This window comes from Coccidioides immitis, assembly GCF_000149335.2.
Source record: "Coccidioides immitis RS genomic scaffold supercont3.3, whole genome shotgun sequence".
Taxonomy (NCBI): domain Eukaryota; kingdom Fungi; phylum Ascomycota; class Eurotiomycetes; order Onygenales; family Onygenaceae; genus Coccidioides; species Coccidioides immitis.
In genome coordinates this window covers 3,274,137-3,288,375 of record NW_004504308.1, presented here as the reverse complement: position 1 = coordinate 3,288,375, position 14,239 = coordinate 3,274,137, and the positions used below count along the sequence as shown (strand labels likewise).

Below are 14,239 nucleotides of genomic sequence, written 5' to 3'. Positions count from 1 at the left end.
TCTGTCTCGGATAGCGATATACTTGGCGCTTATAATACGTTGAAAGAGTTAAACGTTAACCAAGCCCGGGTAGCTCAGTCGGTAGAGCATGAGGCTTTTAACCTCAGGGTCCAGAGTTCGAGCCTCTGCTCGGGCGGGTTTCCTTTTTTGGCTCTACATTTTTTTTTCGGCTTCACAAAATTAAAGAATACTATTTTGGCAACTGTACGGCGTAGTAGACAGCGATGAAAAGCGTGCGCTTCCGACATATCATACAAACATTTTAAGATTATATAAAGTACTATGTTGCATACATAAATTTTACCACTTTTTGATCTCGCCTTGCTTTGGAGGCTCCATTCTTACGACCTTATCGCAGTTAAGAAGGCATAGTGGATCGAGAGCTTGCTTGATCTAAACGAGGAGGTCAGCCACGGTACGATAGCTCATTTCCGAACTGTAACTTCTTCAGTGAGAAACGTACCTTGCGCATAGTATCCACGGCAGAGTCGCCGAGTTCGTGAGGAAGATAGTCTCGTTTAATAAGTCCCACTCCATGCTCGCCGGTAACTGTTCCCTCCATTTCAACAGCTCGTTTCACCATTCTATGGACGACACCTTCAGCAACATTACGTTCGCTATCATTGAATAATAAGATAGCTTGTGCATCGGTGCAATGTCAGCATCACCGCGGCATACCAAGGACGCCCTGATGAACTTACCGTGGAAATTTCCATCACCCACATGTCCACAGATACCTCCTAGCAGCCCTTTTTTTGTAATATCTTCCTTTGTCTGTTCGATGATATCAGGCAATCTGCTGATCGGTACCGCAACATCAGTAGTCCAGACGTGATCGTTCTGGTCTCTTTTCATCGCCATGACACTCCACAGGGCTTCCTTCCTTGCGCTCCACAGCTCCTGCATCTCATCTCGTCCCTGAGCAAATTCAAATGACTGGCCCATCGTATCCTTAGCGATCTTCTGAACAATTTTAATCTGCTCTTTGACCCCGGCGGGCGTTCCGGTGAACTTGAAGAAGATAGTCGGGGCCTCTTTCCATGTCCGTCTCGTCGTCTGGCTGTCGTTGATGCATTTCATTTGAACGTCATCCAGGATTTCGACACCTGCAACTTGGATACCTTCACCAACGACTCGAGCAACGCATTCAGCAGCACAGTGAATCGATGGGAAAGCAGCTACTGCGACACTTTCGCTCTTTGGCTTTGGCGTGACCTTTAGTGTGGCTTCAGTAACGAGGCCCAGCGTGCCTTCGCTGCCAATAAACAGTTTTGTAAGATCATATCCGGCGCTGGATTTCCGGGGACGCTGCCTCGTCTTGATGATAGTTCCATCGGCAAGAACGACGGTCAATGAGAGTACCCATTCGCGCATCGTTCCGTATCGATAAGCGTTGGTCCCAGAACAGCCGGTTCCCACCATACCTCCGATCTGCGCACCTGGGCCAGGATCAGGAGGGAAGAATAGCCCGCGCTTGGCAAGCTCTTCATTTAAGTCTTCCCATCCAACCGCTGGTTGCACTACAACGTCTAAATCGTCCTCATGCAAAGCTATGATGTTGCCCATGCGGGCGAAGTCGACGCAGACGCCACCTCGCGTGGGAGAGAAGTGTCCTTCCAAGCTCGTGCCGCCCGAAAAAGCCGTAACTGGGATCCTTCTATCATGGCAAACCTTCATTATGCGAGAGACTTCTTCTGTGGTGGAAGGGAATACGACTAAAAATGGCCTCTCGCTCTCTTTCGCGGTGTAGGACGACCAATCCGATCCGGCGTGCGCATCCAGGTCAACCTTGTCCGTGGAAACATTTTCCTTCCCGACAATGTGGATAAAATCAGACCAGGCGGCTTGAAGGTTACCCGGTGAAGTATCGTGATGAGGCTTTGGAGCACTGTATAGAGGCGTAGTGGACGATTCCGGTAAGGCAGCAGGTCTTAAGGATCCTAGGTAGTAACATCCAAGTGCCGTGACGAGGACAGCTATGCCATTGTAAGCTTGAAGGAAAGAGAAAAAATTTCATTCCACACGAAGCAATTGGATAGAACAAAACGTACTGAAAGTAATTGCTGTGTTTCGCAAAGCAGACGAGTCTTTTTGCATCCGAGCATACCGCTCAAGCTCTGCCCGTTCACGCTGTATTCTCTGCTGTGTACTCTCATACAGTTGACCTTTGAATGTCGGTCGTTCCTCCGCTCTAGCGCATGTTGTTCCGAATGATCTTTTCGCATGGGCTCTGTTCTTTGGAGTGGAATTATAGACAGTGGTTGTGATCCGTTGGGCCCTTTTGGCTGCTCGCGCGGCCTTTGAAGCTACTTCGCGAGAGCTGAACATCGTGGCGAAGGCGGGTGGAATTCGTGCACAATTGGCCCAGAAGGATTTCTCTGCTCGATGATCCTGCGGTTAACTGTTGGCTTTTGAGTTTCCCCGAGCATTAACACATTGCGGGGTCGAGATGCGGTCTCTGGCGCAGCTCCGGAAGTGCTTCCACAGGTTGAAATTGGAGATGTGATTGTCCCGGAGCTTATTTCTCCTCACCGCAGAGCTCCGTTCGTCCTGTTTGCCGACGCAATGCCACGGACTCTTTCGACTCGCGGTTAGTTCTCTCGTTGCTTTCGGGCGAGAGATGCGAGTATTGTACATAATACATACGATAACGAGAACTACATACTCCGTGCATGGTTGATTATTTGTTAACTTGTTAGTTAGTTAGCTGTCAACCGCATCCATCTCTCCATCTTCCGCGCCACAATTTTTCCAATGTGGGCGAGAGACTTGGCGCCGAACCTTGGGGAAGATATCCCGTTTGTCCATTTGATATTGGAGATTCAATCCCAGTGATTATCTCCGCCTACGCCCCTGCGTAACATCAGAGTCCATGGACACTGGTCGCCTGACCTGCATGGCAGTGAAATGCGACCTCAGCATCTCAACCACGGATATGTTTTCGGGACTTTCCTCTTTGACGACGGAGGACCTTCCACCTCACCTCATGCAGGCTCTGTGAGCAACGGAGCTTCCGACTTCTTTTCCGGACAAATGTGCTCAAGCCCTCGTGTACCCCAGGGAGACAAGGTCCTCATACGATATCCTTGCCGTGGTCTGACGAGCATAAATACCACCTTTGGTTCGTTTAATTAACATGATGCAGTTTTCATCCGTCTTGAACAGCTAGCTTTTATTGCCCAAAAGAAAAAATCTCAGTTCAAAATGGTGCAAGGCGCCGCTCGTCGAGCAATCTTCCCAATTGACCAAAAGTGGGAGTTCAAGCAAGCAAACGATGAAGGTGGCAGGTTTCTTCCCGTTGCGCAGTTCCCTACAAACATTCACTTGGACCTCATGCAGCATGGTATCATTGAGGATCCATTCGTTGGAAAGAATGAAGACAAGGTACAGTGGGTTGGAGAAAAAGCATGGGTGTATAGGACTACGTTTCCCACGCCTCTAGGCCTCAATACTGCGATTAAAGCAGTCCTTGCTTTTGACGGTCTCGATACATACGCCACGGTGAATCTCAATGGGAAGACAATATTGATGACCGAAAACATGTTCGTTCCAGAAAGAGTCGATGTTACTGAGATACTCGAACCCAGGAACGGCGAGAATACGTTGGAAATTACGTTTGAGAGTGCATTTGAGATCGGAAAGAGGTTTCAGGAAAGGCATCCCGAGCATATCTGGGGTTGTTGGAATGGAGACCCAAGCAGATGCGCCGTCAGAAAAGCGCAGTATCATTATGTGAGGTATACCTTTGATACGGTGGTGTCGTCGCTAATATTATGGTTTTAGGGGTGGGATTGGGGGCCAATGCTCATGACATGTGGGCCCTGGAGACCGATCAGGCTTGAAACTTTTACGTCTCTTATCGCTGATCTATATTGCCGTACTGACGTTGACAAGTCTCTTGAGAATGCTGAAGTAGCAGGGACCGTTGAAGTGGAGGGAGAAGGGGACGAAGTAATTCTACAGCTTCTCTACCAAGGTGATACGAAGGCCCAAAAATCCGCACATATAGATGCCGGCGTTGCAACTGCGACATTTCTCATCCGGGATCCTCAACTTTGGTACCCAGCAAAATATGGGGCCCAGCCGCTATACATTGTACGTGCAATCCTACGAGGAAGCGGTATAGAGTTGGATAGCGTATCCAAGCGAATTGGGCTCCGCCGAGCGAGGCTAGTACAAAGACCATTAGATGAAACTTCCGGTGAATCGTTCTTTTTTGAAATCAACAACGTCCCCGTTTTCTGCGGGGGCAGTAACTGGATCCCGGGAGACAATTTCGTCCCGAGAATATCGCCCGAGAAATATCGAGAGTGGCTGCACCTAGCTGTTGATGGCAATCAAGCAATGGTCAGGGTCTGGGGCGGTGGTATCTATGAAGAGCAAATATTCTACGATACTTGCGATGAGCTAGGCTTGCTTGTCTGGCAAGACTTTTTGTTTGCATGCGGGAACTACCCAGCGTACAAAAGTTTTCTCGAGACCGTGGAACGAGAAGCTATAGCCAATGTCAAACGCATTAGGCATCATCCGTCTATCGTGATTTGGGCAGGGAACAATGAAGATTACCAGTATGCGGAAAGTGAAAAGCTGGAATACAACCCAAGTGATCAGGATCCGTCTAGCTGGCTCAAGTCATCATTTCCTGCTAGGTACATCTACGAGAAACTGCTGGTTGATGTGATGAGTATGTATAGTCCTGACACTTATTATCACTTTGGTTCTCCATGGGGAGGCAGAACCAGCGCCGATCCACTCGAGGGAGACATCCACCAATGGAATGGTATGCCATTTTCAAGTCGATATTCTATATGTCCATGCCGGTTTGCTCACATGTTTAATTTAGTCTGGCACGGGACCCAGGAGAAATATCAAAATTTCGACAAGATGTCCGGTCGGTTTGTTTCGGAATTTGGTATGGAAGCCTTTCCCAGCATCCAAACCATAGACTCTTACCTCCCTGGCGGGAACGATGACCATGACAGGTACCCACAGTCTTCCACTGTTGACTTCCACAATAAAGCTGTCGGGCATGAGAAACGAATGGCTTTATACATGGTTGAAAACATCAGGTACAATTTTGATCCCTTCGAGCAATATATCCATTGTACGCAGGTAATGCAGGCGGAATGCTTGGCCACTGCTTATCGGCTGTGGAGACGCCAGTGGAAGGGGTTGGGGAAAGAATATTGTGCTGGTGCATTGGTATGGCAGATGAACGACTGTTGGCCAGTGACCTCATGGGCCATCGCGGATTACTACCTCCGGCCCAAGCATGCATACTACGCAGTTAGACGGGAGTTGGCACCTATAATCGTCGGCCTCAAACGCCCAATGGGAGAGGCATCAAATGCTGGGCCAGATATGCGAAAAATCGATATATGGGCATCCAATTTCACACTTGAGACCAAAGAGGTGCAAGTGGTCGTGAAGATCTTCGACATTGTCACAGGAGAAGAAATACATGTTGAGACTCTCTTTAATAGTTTTGTTCTGGAACAAAACCAGAGCACTGAAATTACACAATACAAGATCCCGCCCTCCATAGGTGATAAAGAAGGGACAACATTCCACCTGGTAATAGCGGCATATCTCTTTGAGAGCGGAGAACAAATTGCACGATCCATCAACTGGCCAGAACCGTTGAAATACGTACATATCCAACGGTCGAGCGAGCTGAAAGTGGCGCTTTCCAAAGATTCATGCCAAGTTCAATTATCGTCCTGCATTCCTGTGAAAGGCCTGGCACTGTATTCCCAGCGAGAAGCCGTTAAGTTTGAGGATAATTGCGTTGACCTCGTCCCTAATGAAACGCTCCACATTGGCGTTCGTGGATTGGAAAAGGGACAAGAAACTGAAATTTCGGTTCGATTTCTGCTATAGATCATAGTGATGTATATCGCCTCTTCTATCCACATCCACTATGTCTGCAAACGAAAGCGATGTCGTGCGTGAACTTGATCTGAGGCGTCTTCCCAATAGGGCGCGCAAAGAATTAGTTAGTTAATTGCAGACTAACTACGGAGTACTCCGTACGGAGTACTCCGTAACTAGACATTTATTCGCTAAAAAATAAGCAACTCCACATTCTTTGCCATGGAAACCTGGTAACTATATCAGGTTCGGAGCCTCGACCGCTTTGCCCAATTCCGGAAATTCCGGTTGACAAGCCGGGATGCGGGAAGCTTATGCTGTCCCACTTGGCTCCCCGCGATCTTGCTGGAGCTGACCAGCTCCGCACGCAAGCGGATTGTGGCACAATGCTTCGAGTTTTGGATATTTAGCTAAGAGGAAGAGCAGTGAACGAAGCTTTCTTTTTCATTTCGTTCTTTAGCACTTTCTACTGGTGCTCCGCACTTCGCTATCTCATTAAACTGAAGAACCAAGCAAGGGACTGAACATGGGTGCTAAGGTGAGTGACATCATCGTTGTTTGGATGCCGAGCCCATGTACAGCGAAGACAACACTTTCCATAGGAATACAGAGGGCTCGCGGGGCTAATCGTTATACTTGGAAGAACCCGTCATTTGTCCTCGAGGCCGTCAAGAAGGTCAAGTTCGAAGACCGCCCGGTCCCAACCATCCAACACCCACATGATGTTATGATTAACGTCAAATACACTGGCGTCTGCGGTAGCGATGTACGTGTCTACCATTCTGATTGCTTTTACATTGATCGCAAGCAACTAGAGCCCCGTTGCCACTAAAGGATAGCCCGGTTAATGTAGGTGCACTACTGGGACCACGGCGCAATCGGCCACCTCGTCCTCAAAGAACCCATGGTCCTCGGTCACGAGTCCAGTGGGATAGTTATCTCCGTCGGACCGGGTGTCAGATCGCTCAAACCTGGCGACCGTGTAGCTCTTGAACCGGGTGTTCCATGTCGGCAATGCGAGGCCTGCAAAGGTGGCAAATATAACTTGTGCGATGACATGAGGTTCGCAGCGACGCCGCCGTACGATGGCACCCTAGCGAAGTATTACATTTTGCCAGAGGACTTTTGCTATAAGATCCCAGAGAGTATGAATCTACAAGAGGCTGCACTGATGGAGCCGTTGAGCGTCGCTGTGCATATCACGAAGCAAGGAGGAGTGAAGCCCGGCGATCAGGTCGTTGTTTTCGGCGCTGGTCCTGTGGGATTGTTGTGCTGCGCGGTTGCCAGGGCATTTGGTGCGTCGAAGGTCATTGCTGTGGATGTTCAACAGGTTCGATTGCATTTTGCTAGGAAGTACGCAGCGACGGCGACGTTCATGCCAGGATCCATTCCCGCGGCGGAAAATGCGCAAAGGCTGAAGGAGCAGTGTGGCTTAGGTCGTGGTGCGGATGTTGTGCTTGATGCATCGGGCGCTGAGCCTTCCGCACAAACAGGAATTCATGCTTTGAGACCGGGTGGAACATACGTGCAAGGCGGCATGGGCAGGGCCGAGTTTTCTGTTCCAATCATGGTCGTATGCACGAGGGAGATTAGTGTGAAGGGAAGCTTTCGTTACAGCAGCGGTGATTACAAGCTTGCTCTAGAGCTTGTTCAGACCGGAAAAATCAACGTTAGGGATTTGATCACGAAAGTCGTCCGCTTCACCGATGCAGAGCAGGCAATCATCGAGGTCAAGGCAGGCAAAGGAATCAAGACATTAATCTCTGGAGTAGAGGATTAGCTTTCATCGTCTGGCCGCGACCGAAGGAAAAACCATTGTAATGGCCATGTTCCGTCGAAATTGAAACATGCTTTTTGAATGACTGCTTGCCCGCATATGAAAATCCCATTATACACCAAAGGAGCACCGAGTAGGTTCTCCAAAGCACAACCCCATTTTCCTGTCGCGAAAAATGATATATTATTAGCATTGGGATGTACTTGGAACTATCTAGCTGTTGCTGCGAAATATACGCTTAGAAGTAGTATAACGCCGTGGTGAGAAGCCAACTTCAAAATTGCAAACGTATTACAAAAAATACGTGCCCGCAGGGCAGGTTGTCCGACCAGAGCGGACGGATAGCGAGGATAAAATGAATGTGATGGGGTATCATTTCGACGTGAATAACATAAGTAAACATTACAGGGTACAGGAGCCAGGCGAAATGAGGAGATGGGGATATCGGGAAGAATCATCGATCAAAGAAAGAAAAGAAACAAGATGTGGTGGCCAGAATCAGGTATCTCTGGTCAACTTCCATGTAAATGCGTGCGTAGGAAGGAAATGCGAAACGGTCCAGTGTCAGCAACAACCTCTTCGTCTGGTTGTACCTCCTAATCGGAACACGTCTTCCCATTCTCGCATGGTGGAGGATCTGCCACCTTTCTTGCGGCTCTTTCCTTGCCGAAGTTGGACATAAGAATCATCAACAGTGATTCCACTTCGGATACTTCCGCCATCGCTGGCGCTCATGCCAAACATGTCTCCGTACTGAATTCCGCTCTGCGGGTCATCTGGATCGATCTCCCCAAGCTCGATCTTGGTGAGAATTATTCTCGCCAATCGAGTAAACAATTCGTCCACCCCTTCCCCAGATAGTGCAGACACTTCCACAGCAACGGGAATGTTATTCTTTGCTGCCCACCGCGACGCTTCTTCCAAGGACACCTCACCCCCGTCTGGCGCAATTGTGGCGGTCATCCTTGTCCCAGCGATCGGGCTGTTCATCGATCGAACAGATCCACCACCGGAATCAAACGCCCAGGGCGACTGTTTACTCGATGTACTATTAGGCGTGGCTGGTATTCTTTGGCCCTCCTCCCAGTAATCTCCGTGATTAATAGGGTCTGTAATCAGATCACTCTTGTTTCCAGCTAGTAGCACCGTTAAATTCGGAGACGCTAAGGCTCGAGCATCAAGTAGGAAAGTAGGTAGTGCGTTAAAAGAGATGTGAGATGCGACATCATATACTAATATTGCACCTGCAGCACCGCGATAGTACGAACGCGACACGGAGCGAAAGCGTTCTGTCCCTGCGGTGTCCCAGAGCTGTAGTTTTATACGTTTCCTTCTCGAGCCGGTTCCGATCTTTACGATCTTCGAAGAGAATTCAACACCGATGGTCTGAGAAGATAGAACCCTCCCTGTGCAGTGTTCCGCAAGTTAGCATCCAGGTCTAGAAAAGAGCCGTAGCCAGGGGAGATGAGGACAAATGACATACATTCATTCTTCACAAATCTATGCAACAGACATGACCTAGGCTAGGTGTCAGTAATACCGCCAGGCAAGGCTCACGAGGAATGCAAAGAAACGGACTTTCCGGCACCACTTGGACCTAAAAGAATGACCTTTGCTAGGTAGTCATACATGCTCCCTAGCTCCTAAAGAAGCAGAATAAACAGTTGTTAGCCTATGCGGTGCTAATATCTGTGGCGGATTGCTTTCCCCTCACCTGGTTCTGATCAGGAAGAGATGATTGGGAAGAGGCAGTAGAAGCACCTCTCTGGCGCGCCATGACGCTGGAATTGAAAGAAAATGTGTTATCGCCTTCCCGTCCCGAGGTGCATATTAGGCTGGTAATTCTTGATGTGAGTTCAGGACAGAGAGAGTGGATTGATCGTCGTCCAGCTCGCCAAGTAATGAGTTGGGCTAACGGCCCTCTTGAGTTCCTGGCGCAATGGGGTGATGTTGTGGTTTCCGGCTTGACAACAAATCAGCACTAACACTCTCGCACATGTGACATCTTATTGCACCGAAAACTATCTTGGAGAGTCGCTCTGCGGAGTAATGAGAATTGATTCTTGGTCTGCCATTAAAGATACAATGAGAAGATGAGAAGCCCCTTGTGGGCAAACCCTTTGCCCAGATGTTGGAGACTCGATGAAATCTATCCATAAAATTCAATTGTGGTTTCTCTAGGTCTTTCAGCTTCCACCATGGTCCACACTGTTGATTGTCGTTCTGTTGCTTGTCCAAAGGATCTTTTTTGGCTCAATCTACTTCGGGTCTCCTCGTTTTGCAACCTAATTCACGCGCTTGATTTGTGAGCGGTGTATGGCTGTCTCTGTCAAGTTGAGTCCTGGATTCAAGACTCTGGAATAGTCCAGAGTTACCGTTGCGCTCGCTGTGAAGGCTCCACAAGCATGCATCTTTATAGCTGTATACGTTGCGAATTACAAGAAATAGCGGGCCAGTCTCTCCATTCAGAACAATCGGTACCATCATATACGATAGACCATGTAATTATGTCGATGGAGCTGAACTCCTGCAGCAATGGTTCAAAACGGTTGTCCGAATTGCTTTCAGGTCGCAAGACCTTGATGCGTCACCGTTGACCCTGGAAAATACCAGACTAAGAACTTGGCCTTTATCAAAACAGCTAGTACAAAGGGTATTTCCACTGTCTCTAAGCCCGGGTGCTATGGAGATTGGATATAGCCTGGCATACATATTCCGGCTATATGGTATCCTTATTTCAATTTCTTTTCCTCTCCGTCTTCCTCGTCAACGCTGATTGCCTTATATCCGGAGGCAACGGAATTTTGTAACCAACCATTTGCATATGTGAGACTCGATGACTGGCACTGATGCATAGTTCTATGCATCGAGAATGGATGATCCCAATATTTGGTTCATCTTCAAATCGTTCTCGTTCATTATTTCAGCGGATCTCCATATTTAAAATATATGAAGGTTCACTTTGGGCTTTCGCAACCACCCAGCGAGAGGAATTGAATTCAATTCACTTTCTAGCCTCACAATACCTCCCAGTCCCCATTTACTGCCTCCTGCATGAGTTTTCATTCGCCATAGCAAGACAGGCTACAGCAGCCAAAATCTCCGCTACGCCCGCACTTAAATGCCCGAGGTCCAACTCCTAGCCCCGCCGAGTATCAGCGTCGAAATCAAGATAACGTGAATATCCACCTGCATATTTTCTGACACTAGGGTGGGACTATGCCGGAGGACCAGTTTCTTGGTTACTTCCCGGATTTAAAACTAAGGAATACAATCAATGCGGGCATCGCAATGGGCCGAAATGCTCAATTCTTACTCTACAGTCCTAGCCCTTTATCGATGAAAATACCTTTCGTGTTTGCCGCCAGTATCAACACGTGGAATATACCCTCCTTGAGTATGTATACTTGGGCAGTCTTATTTAGAACTAGCCAGCTGGTGCATAAAGTTTATGCCAATCAAGCAACTGTATGTATGTATGTACATATATGTTTATCGAAACACCCCATCAGTTGAGTGAAATAGGACAGCTGCCACCCAGTGCTTTCATTTCAGTACGGCAGCGGAGTGAATTTTTTTTCGCTGAACATCTATTCCCCCTCCTGAATGGACAACCCGTGGATCTTCAACTTCAGGCATGGAGCACTCAAGATAAGTTGAAGCCTGCTCAAAACTAGGTGCCACGCCCAATGTAGTGGTGAGTTGCAACATATATATAAATATTAGCTGGATACTAATGCATATTTCAGCTCATGCAAAATATCTAGTGTCTAAATTGTATTGGGTCCCTGAAATTTGCGTGCCCTCTAGTGAAGGCATCCCACCGCTGATCGAGTTTCATATCATGCTGGTAGATTATCCAGTTTAAAAGGGACTTAATATCAACAGAATCACTCCTGACTTCTCAGTTAGCATGTCATACAAAATATTCACCAAATCAGGGGGTTCGAACATAAGTTCACTGTTGTTCAAGCTTATGGTTCCATTATTGTTACAGTAATGCCTCTATATAACGAATCAATTTTGGAAGCCCTGTTCAATTCGTTATATAGAGCTAGCATACAAAATAGGTTCTAATATCCTGGTGCTGCTGATTTTCAAGCCTCCGAGCCCCTAATCTTCTCTCATAATGATTTAACTGTTGAATTAGCTCTGTATCTCCCTTATCCTGCCACTCTTCATACAAGCCAAGCCTTTTCACCATGTCAAGGGCCTCAGTGGTGCTGATTTGCAGATCAGCTTCCAAATTTATAGTCTCTTTCTCTTTCTCATCCTCTGGCTCCAGCTGCTCAATTATATGGCGCTCTAGGTCTTCAGAAGAGTCCTCCACTACTTCCTCTGCAGAATTGAGAAAGTTTTCAATTTTCATTAGGTTTTGAATACCAGAGATCATGCAGAGCCATTGAAAATCATTGGAGATCTGTATAATTAAAAGATCTTCAGACAGAACATCTGTCTTCTTGAACAAGACTCTCTGAAAGCAGTGTTGAATAGTGACAGACACTATATTAATATTCCAAGCCTGTATTCTCCAGCATAAAGCCTTCAAAATGTTCATTGTAGTAAGAGAATCACAGTTTGACTTGTATTCTTCAAGCATATAGATAATCCACTGCCATTTCCAGTGGCGCTTCCAAGAATATATAATCCCTTGATCTAGTGGCTGATATCTGCTCATTACATTTGGTGGAAGCCAAATAACCAGTGTATTCCATAGAGATTAAAGGCTCTTATTGATATTTTCAACTGCCAGTTCATAAGCAGAGAAATTATTCATTAAAAGCACGACTTGACAGCCAGTTTGATGTATGGTTGACAGGCTGGTCAAGATGTTTGTATTTTAGAAAGGATCTCAGAGACTGAAGATAAAGCAATCTTTTGTGTATATAGAGCCTCAAACCACTGCTTCAAGGCCTTGTTGGAGAGGGAAGAATTGAGAGCTTTGTGAAAGCATAATTTCTTCTTCTGCTTGATCAAAATTGCAGTTCAGTGGGGCATTTTGGTCTTTTTTAGTCTCATTATAACAAATTATTAAGAAATCTTGAGAGATATTTAACAAATTTTGTAGTATAGGTTAACAAATATTCTGTATGAAGTTTTAATTTTGGAAGAGATTTTCGTTTGTTATATACGGAGTAGAGGATTTGTTATATAAGGTGATCATTATAGGCATTCCTGTACTCCATATGGAGTAGTGCTTTGCAAATGGCTTTAGCATCTCTCTAAGTCATGTAGCTGTTTCTTTTTCCGATATGTTTGCAGAGCCCGATAGTGGTGCAAACTACTCCGAATGAAGAGGGTCAGAACACCCCTGCAACTGACAAAGTTTGGTGTCGTATCCATCCATGAAAGCTCCGTTTCATAGCCAAGATGACTCTGCGACCGGCATTCTCCTAGATCACCGGTTGTGGGAACACTGATAAAGCTGAATCTATTAATGGTGTGTACTCCGTACAGAACAAAGCTAATAGCAACTAGTTTGTTCCAGGCCATTTGTACTCCGTACGAACAATTCTCATGAACTGCGGAGTACTTGTTAACCTCTGCGGTCCAAACTGCAGAACAGACCAATCAAGGTCCGCTCACCTTCGCCATCGAGTGTTTTCTTCAAAACAACAACACAATATCTTACATCTGAATGTAAGTGTCATGTTCATGTGTGCTAGGAATTGGATGTTGTACAAGCAGAATCCATTGTACAAACACTTTTTTTCCCCTACTACAGCAGCATGTCATTTCTCTCCACTATAGGAGGATCATGTGTGCATCATCCGCCATGAAAGAAAGGTGAGGTGATGCGAGAAGCCAAAAGGTGTAATATATCTACATCTAGGGCATTGTGCGAATCGATAAATGGTTCAGCAGCACAACTAGATGCAAGCATAGATGGAAGGGGGCAAAGCAGCTTTATTTTATGAGCATTCAGGATGGCAAGCTTGCTCTCTAGCTATTAGGAGCAGCTGAATAGCAGATATTGATATCATAATTTGCAATGACTTGCAATGCAAACTCATGGTGGGCTTATTGCACGCCCATGCGACTGTGGAAAATATTATTGCTGATTCTTATGCATATGTTGAACTATATCAAGCTTGGACCGGAACCACGCTTGTTAATGCTTTGTGCTCCAATCCGACTAGCGTACCGAATGGAATCGCCAGTGGAGTCTTCTGAAAGCGGGATGAGTTCAATGGAACCCGCGATAATCGATACTTTGGTTCGAATTGGGGAGAAAATAAAACTGCAATTCCGACACATATGAATACCGTCTGGACTAAGCAGAACATTGGAAGAGCTTTGAATATGTGCATATATTTCTTGGGATAAGTTCCTCGTTGCATAGTGAAAGAAGAACTTGATAAGCTTTGCTGACTTCCTGCTAGATGACTTCTTTCTACCACATCTGAGCCGTCGATTGCTAGACTATATCTATTAGCAATCCCAGTCACATCCGCCACCCAGCCACCTTTTGGGGATATATTTTTGGGTTTAAAACTCCATCACGGGGCAACAATGACTCTCGCTGAGGTGAAATTCTTGATTCTGTTTCCTGAATACTTGGGGTGTTGAACCGCAGTTTTAAGGCAATTC

The 14,239-nt window shown here is 46.7% G+C and overlaps 4 protein-coding genes and 1 non-coding gene across 5 annotated transcripts; 3 read left to right on the top strand and 2 right to left on the bottom strand.

Annotated features, from left to right (window-relative positions):
- The first annotated feature begins 63 nt into the window (after positions 1–63).
- On the top strand, positions 64–136 carry CIMG_15079. The gene has a single exon. It is a non-coding gene; the product is annotated as a tRNA-Lys (tRNA).
- A 164-nt stretch (positions 137–300) lies between these two features.
- On the bottom strand, positions 301–2,465 carry CIMG_07713 (glycolate oxidase, subunit GlcD; the record flags this gene model as incomplete). Its single annotated transcript, XM_001240549.2, has 4 exons — positions 2,052–2,465; positions 702–1,976; positions 464–639; positions 301–393 (listed from the first exon to the last, which is right to left on the bottom strand). The coding sequence occupies exons 1-4, from the start codon at positions 2,326–2,328 to the stop codon at positions 301–303; spliced, it is 1,821 nt and encodes a 606-aa protein (XP_001240550.2). The 5' UTR covers positions 2,329–2,465.
- A 651-nt stretch (positions 2,466–3,116) lies between these two features.
- Positions 3,117–5,880, top strand: CIMG_07714 (beta-mannosidase; the record flags this gene model as incomplete). Its single annotated transcript, XM_001240550.2, has 3 exons — positions 3,117–3,732; positions 3,784–4,780; positions 4,844–5,880. Exons 1-3 carry the CDS (start codon positions 3,205–3,207, stop codon positions 5,878–5,880), a joined length of 2,562 nt encoding a protein of 853 aa, XP_001240551.2. The 5' UTR covers positions 3,117–3,204.
- Positions 5,881–6,257: 377 nt separating this feature from the next.
- CIMG_07715 (D-xylulose reductase A) lies at positions 6,258–7,935 on the top strand. Its single transcript, XM_001240551.2, has 3 exons — positions 6,258–6,409; positions 6,515–6,637; positions 6,725–7,935. Exons 1-3 carry the CDS (start codon positions 6,398–6,400, stop codon positions 7,649–7,651), a joined length of 1,062 nt encoding a protein of 353 aa, XP_001240552.2. The 5' UTR covers positions 6,258–6,397; the 3' UTR covers positions 7,652–7,935.
- On the bottom strand, positions 7,818–9,564 carry CIMG_07716 (small GTP-binding protein). Its single transcript, XM_001240552.2, has 4 exons — positions 9,363–9,564; positions 9,227–9,291; positions 9,132–9,166; positions 7,818–9,054 (listed from the first exon to the last, which is right to left on the bottom strand). Exons 1-4 carry the CDS (start codon positions 9,423–9,425, stop codon positions 8,213–8,215), a joined length of 1,005 nt encoding a protein of 334 aa, XP_001240553.1. The 5' UTR covers positions 9,426–9,564; the 3' UTR covers positions 7,818–8,212.
- Between the last annotated feature and the right edge of the window lie 4,675 nt (positions 9,565–14,239).

Excerpts from the sequence above, each read along its gene's own strand:
- CIMG_07715 (XM_001240551.2), top strand. Across the intron at positions 6,638-6,724 it reads CTGGCGTCTGCGGTAGCGAT|GTGCACTACTGGGACCACGG; the intron begins GTACGTGTCTAC and ends CGGTTAATGTAG.
- CIMG_07716 (XM_001240552.2), bottom strand. The coding sequence starts at position 9,425 with ATGGCGCGCCAGAGAGGTGCTTCTACTGCCTCTTCCCAATCATCTCTT. Across the intron at positions 9,292-9,362 it reads CTCTTCCTGATCAGAACCAG|GAGCTAGGGAGCATGTATGA; the intron begins GTGAGGGGAAAG and ends CTGCTTCTTTAG. Across the intron at positions 9,055-9,131 it reads TAGATTTGTGAAGAATGAAT|GGAGGGTTCTATCTTCTCAG; the intron begins GTATGTCATTTG and ends AACACTGCACAG.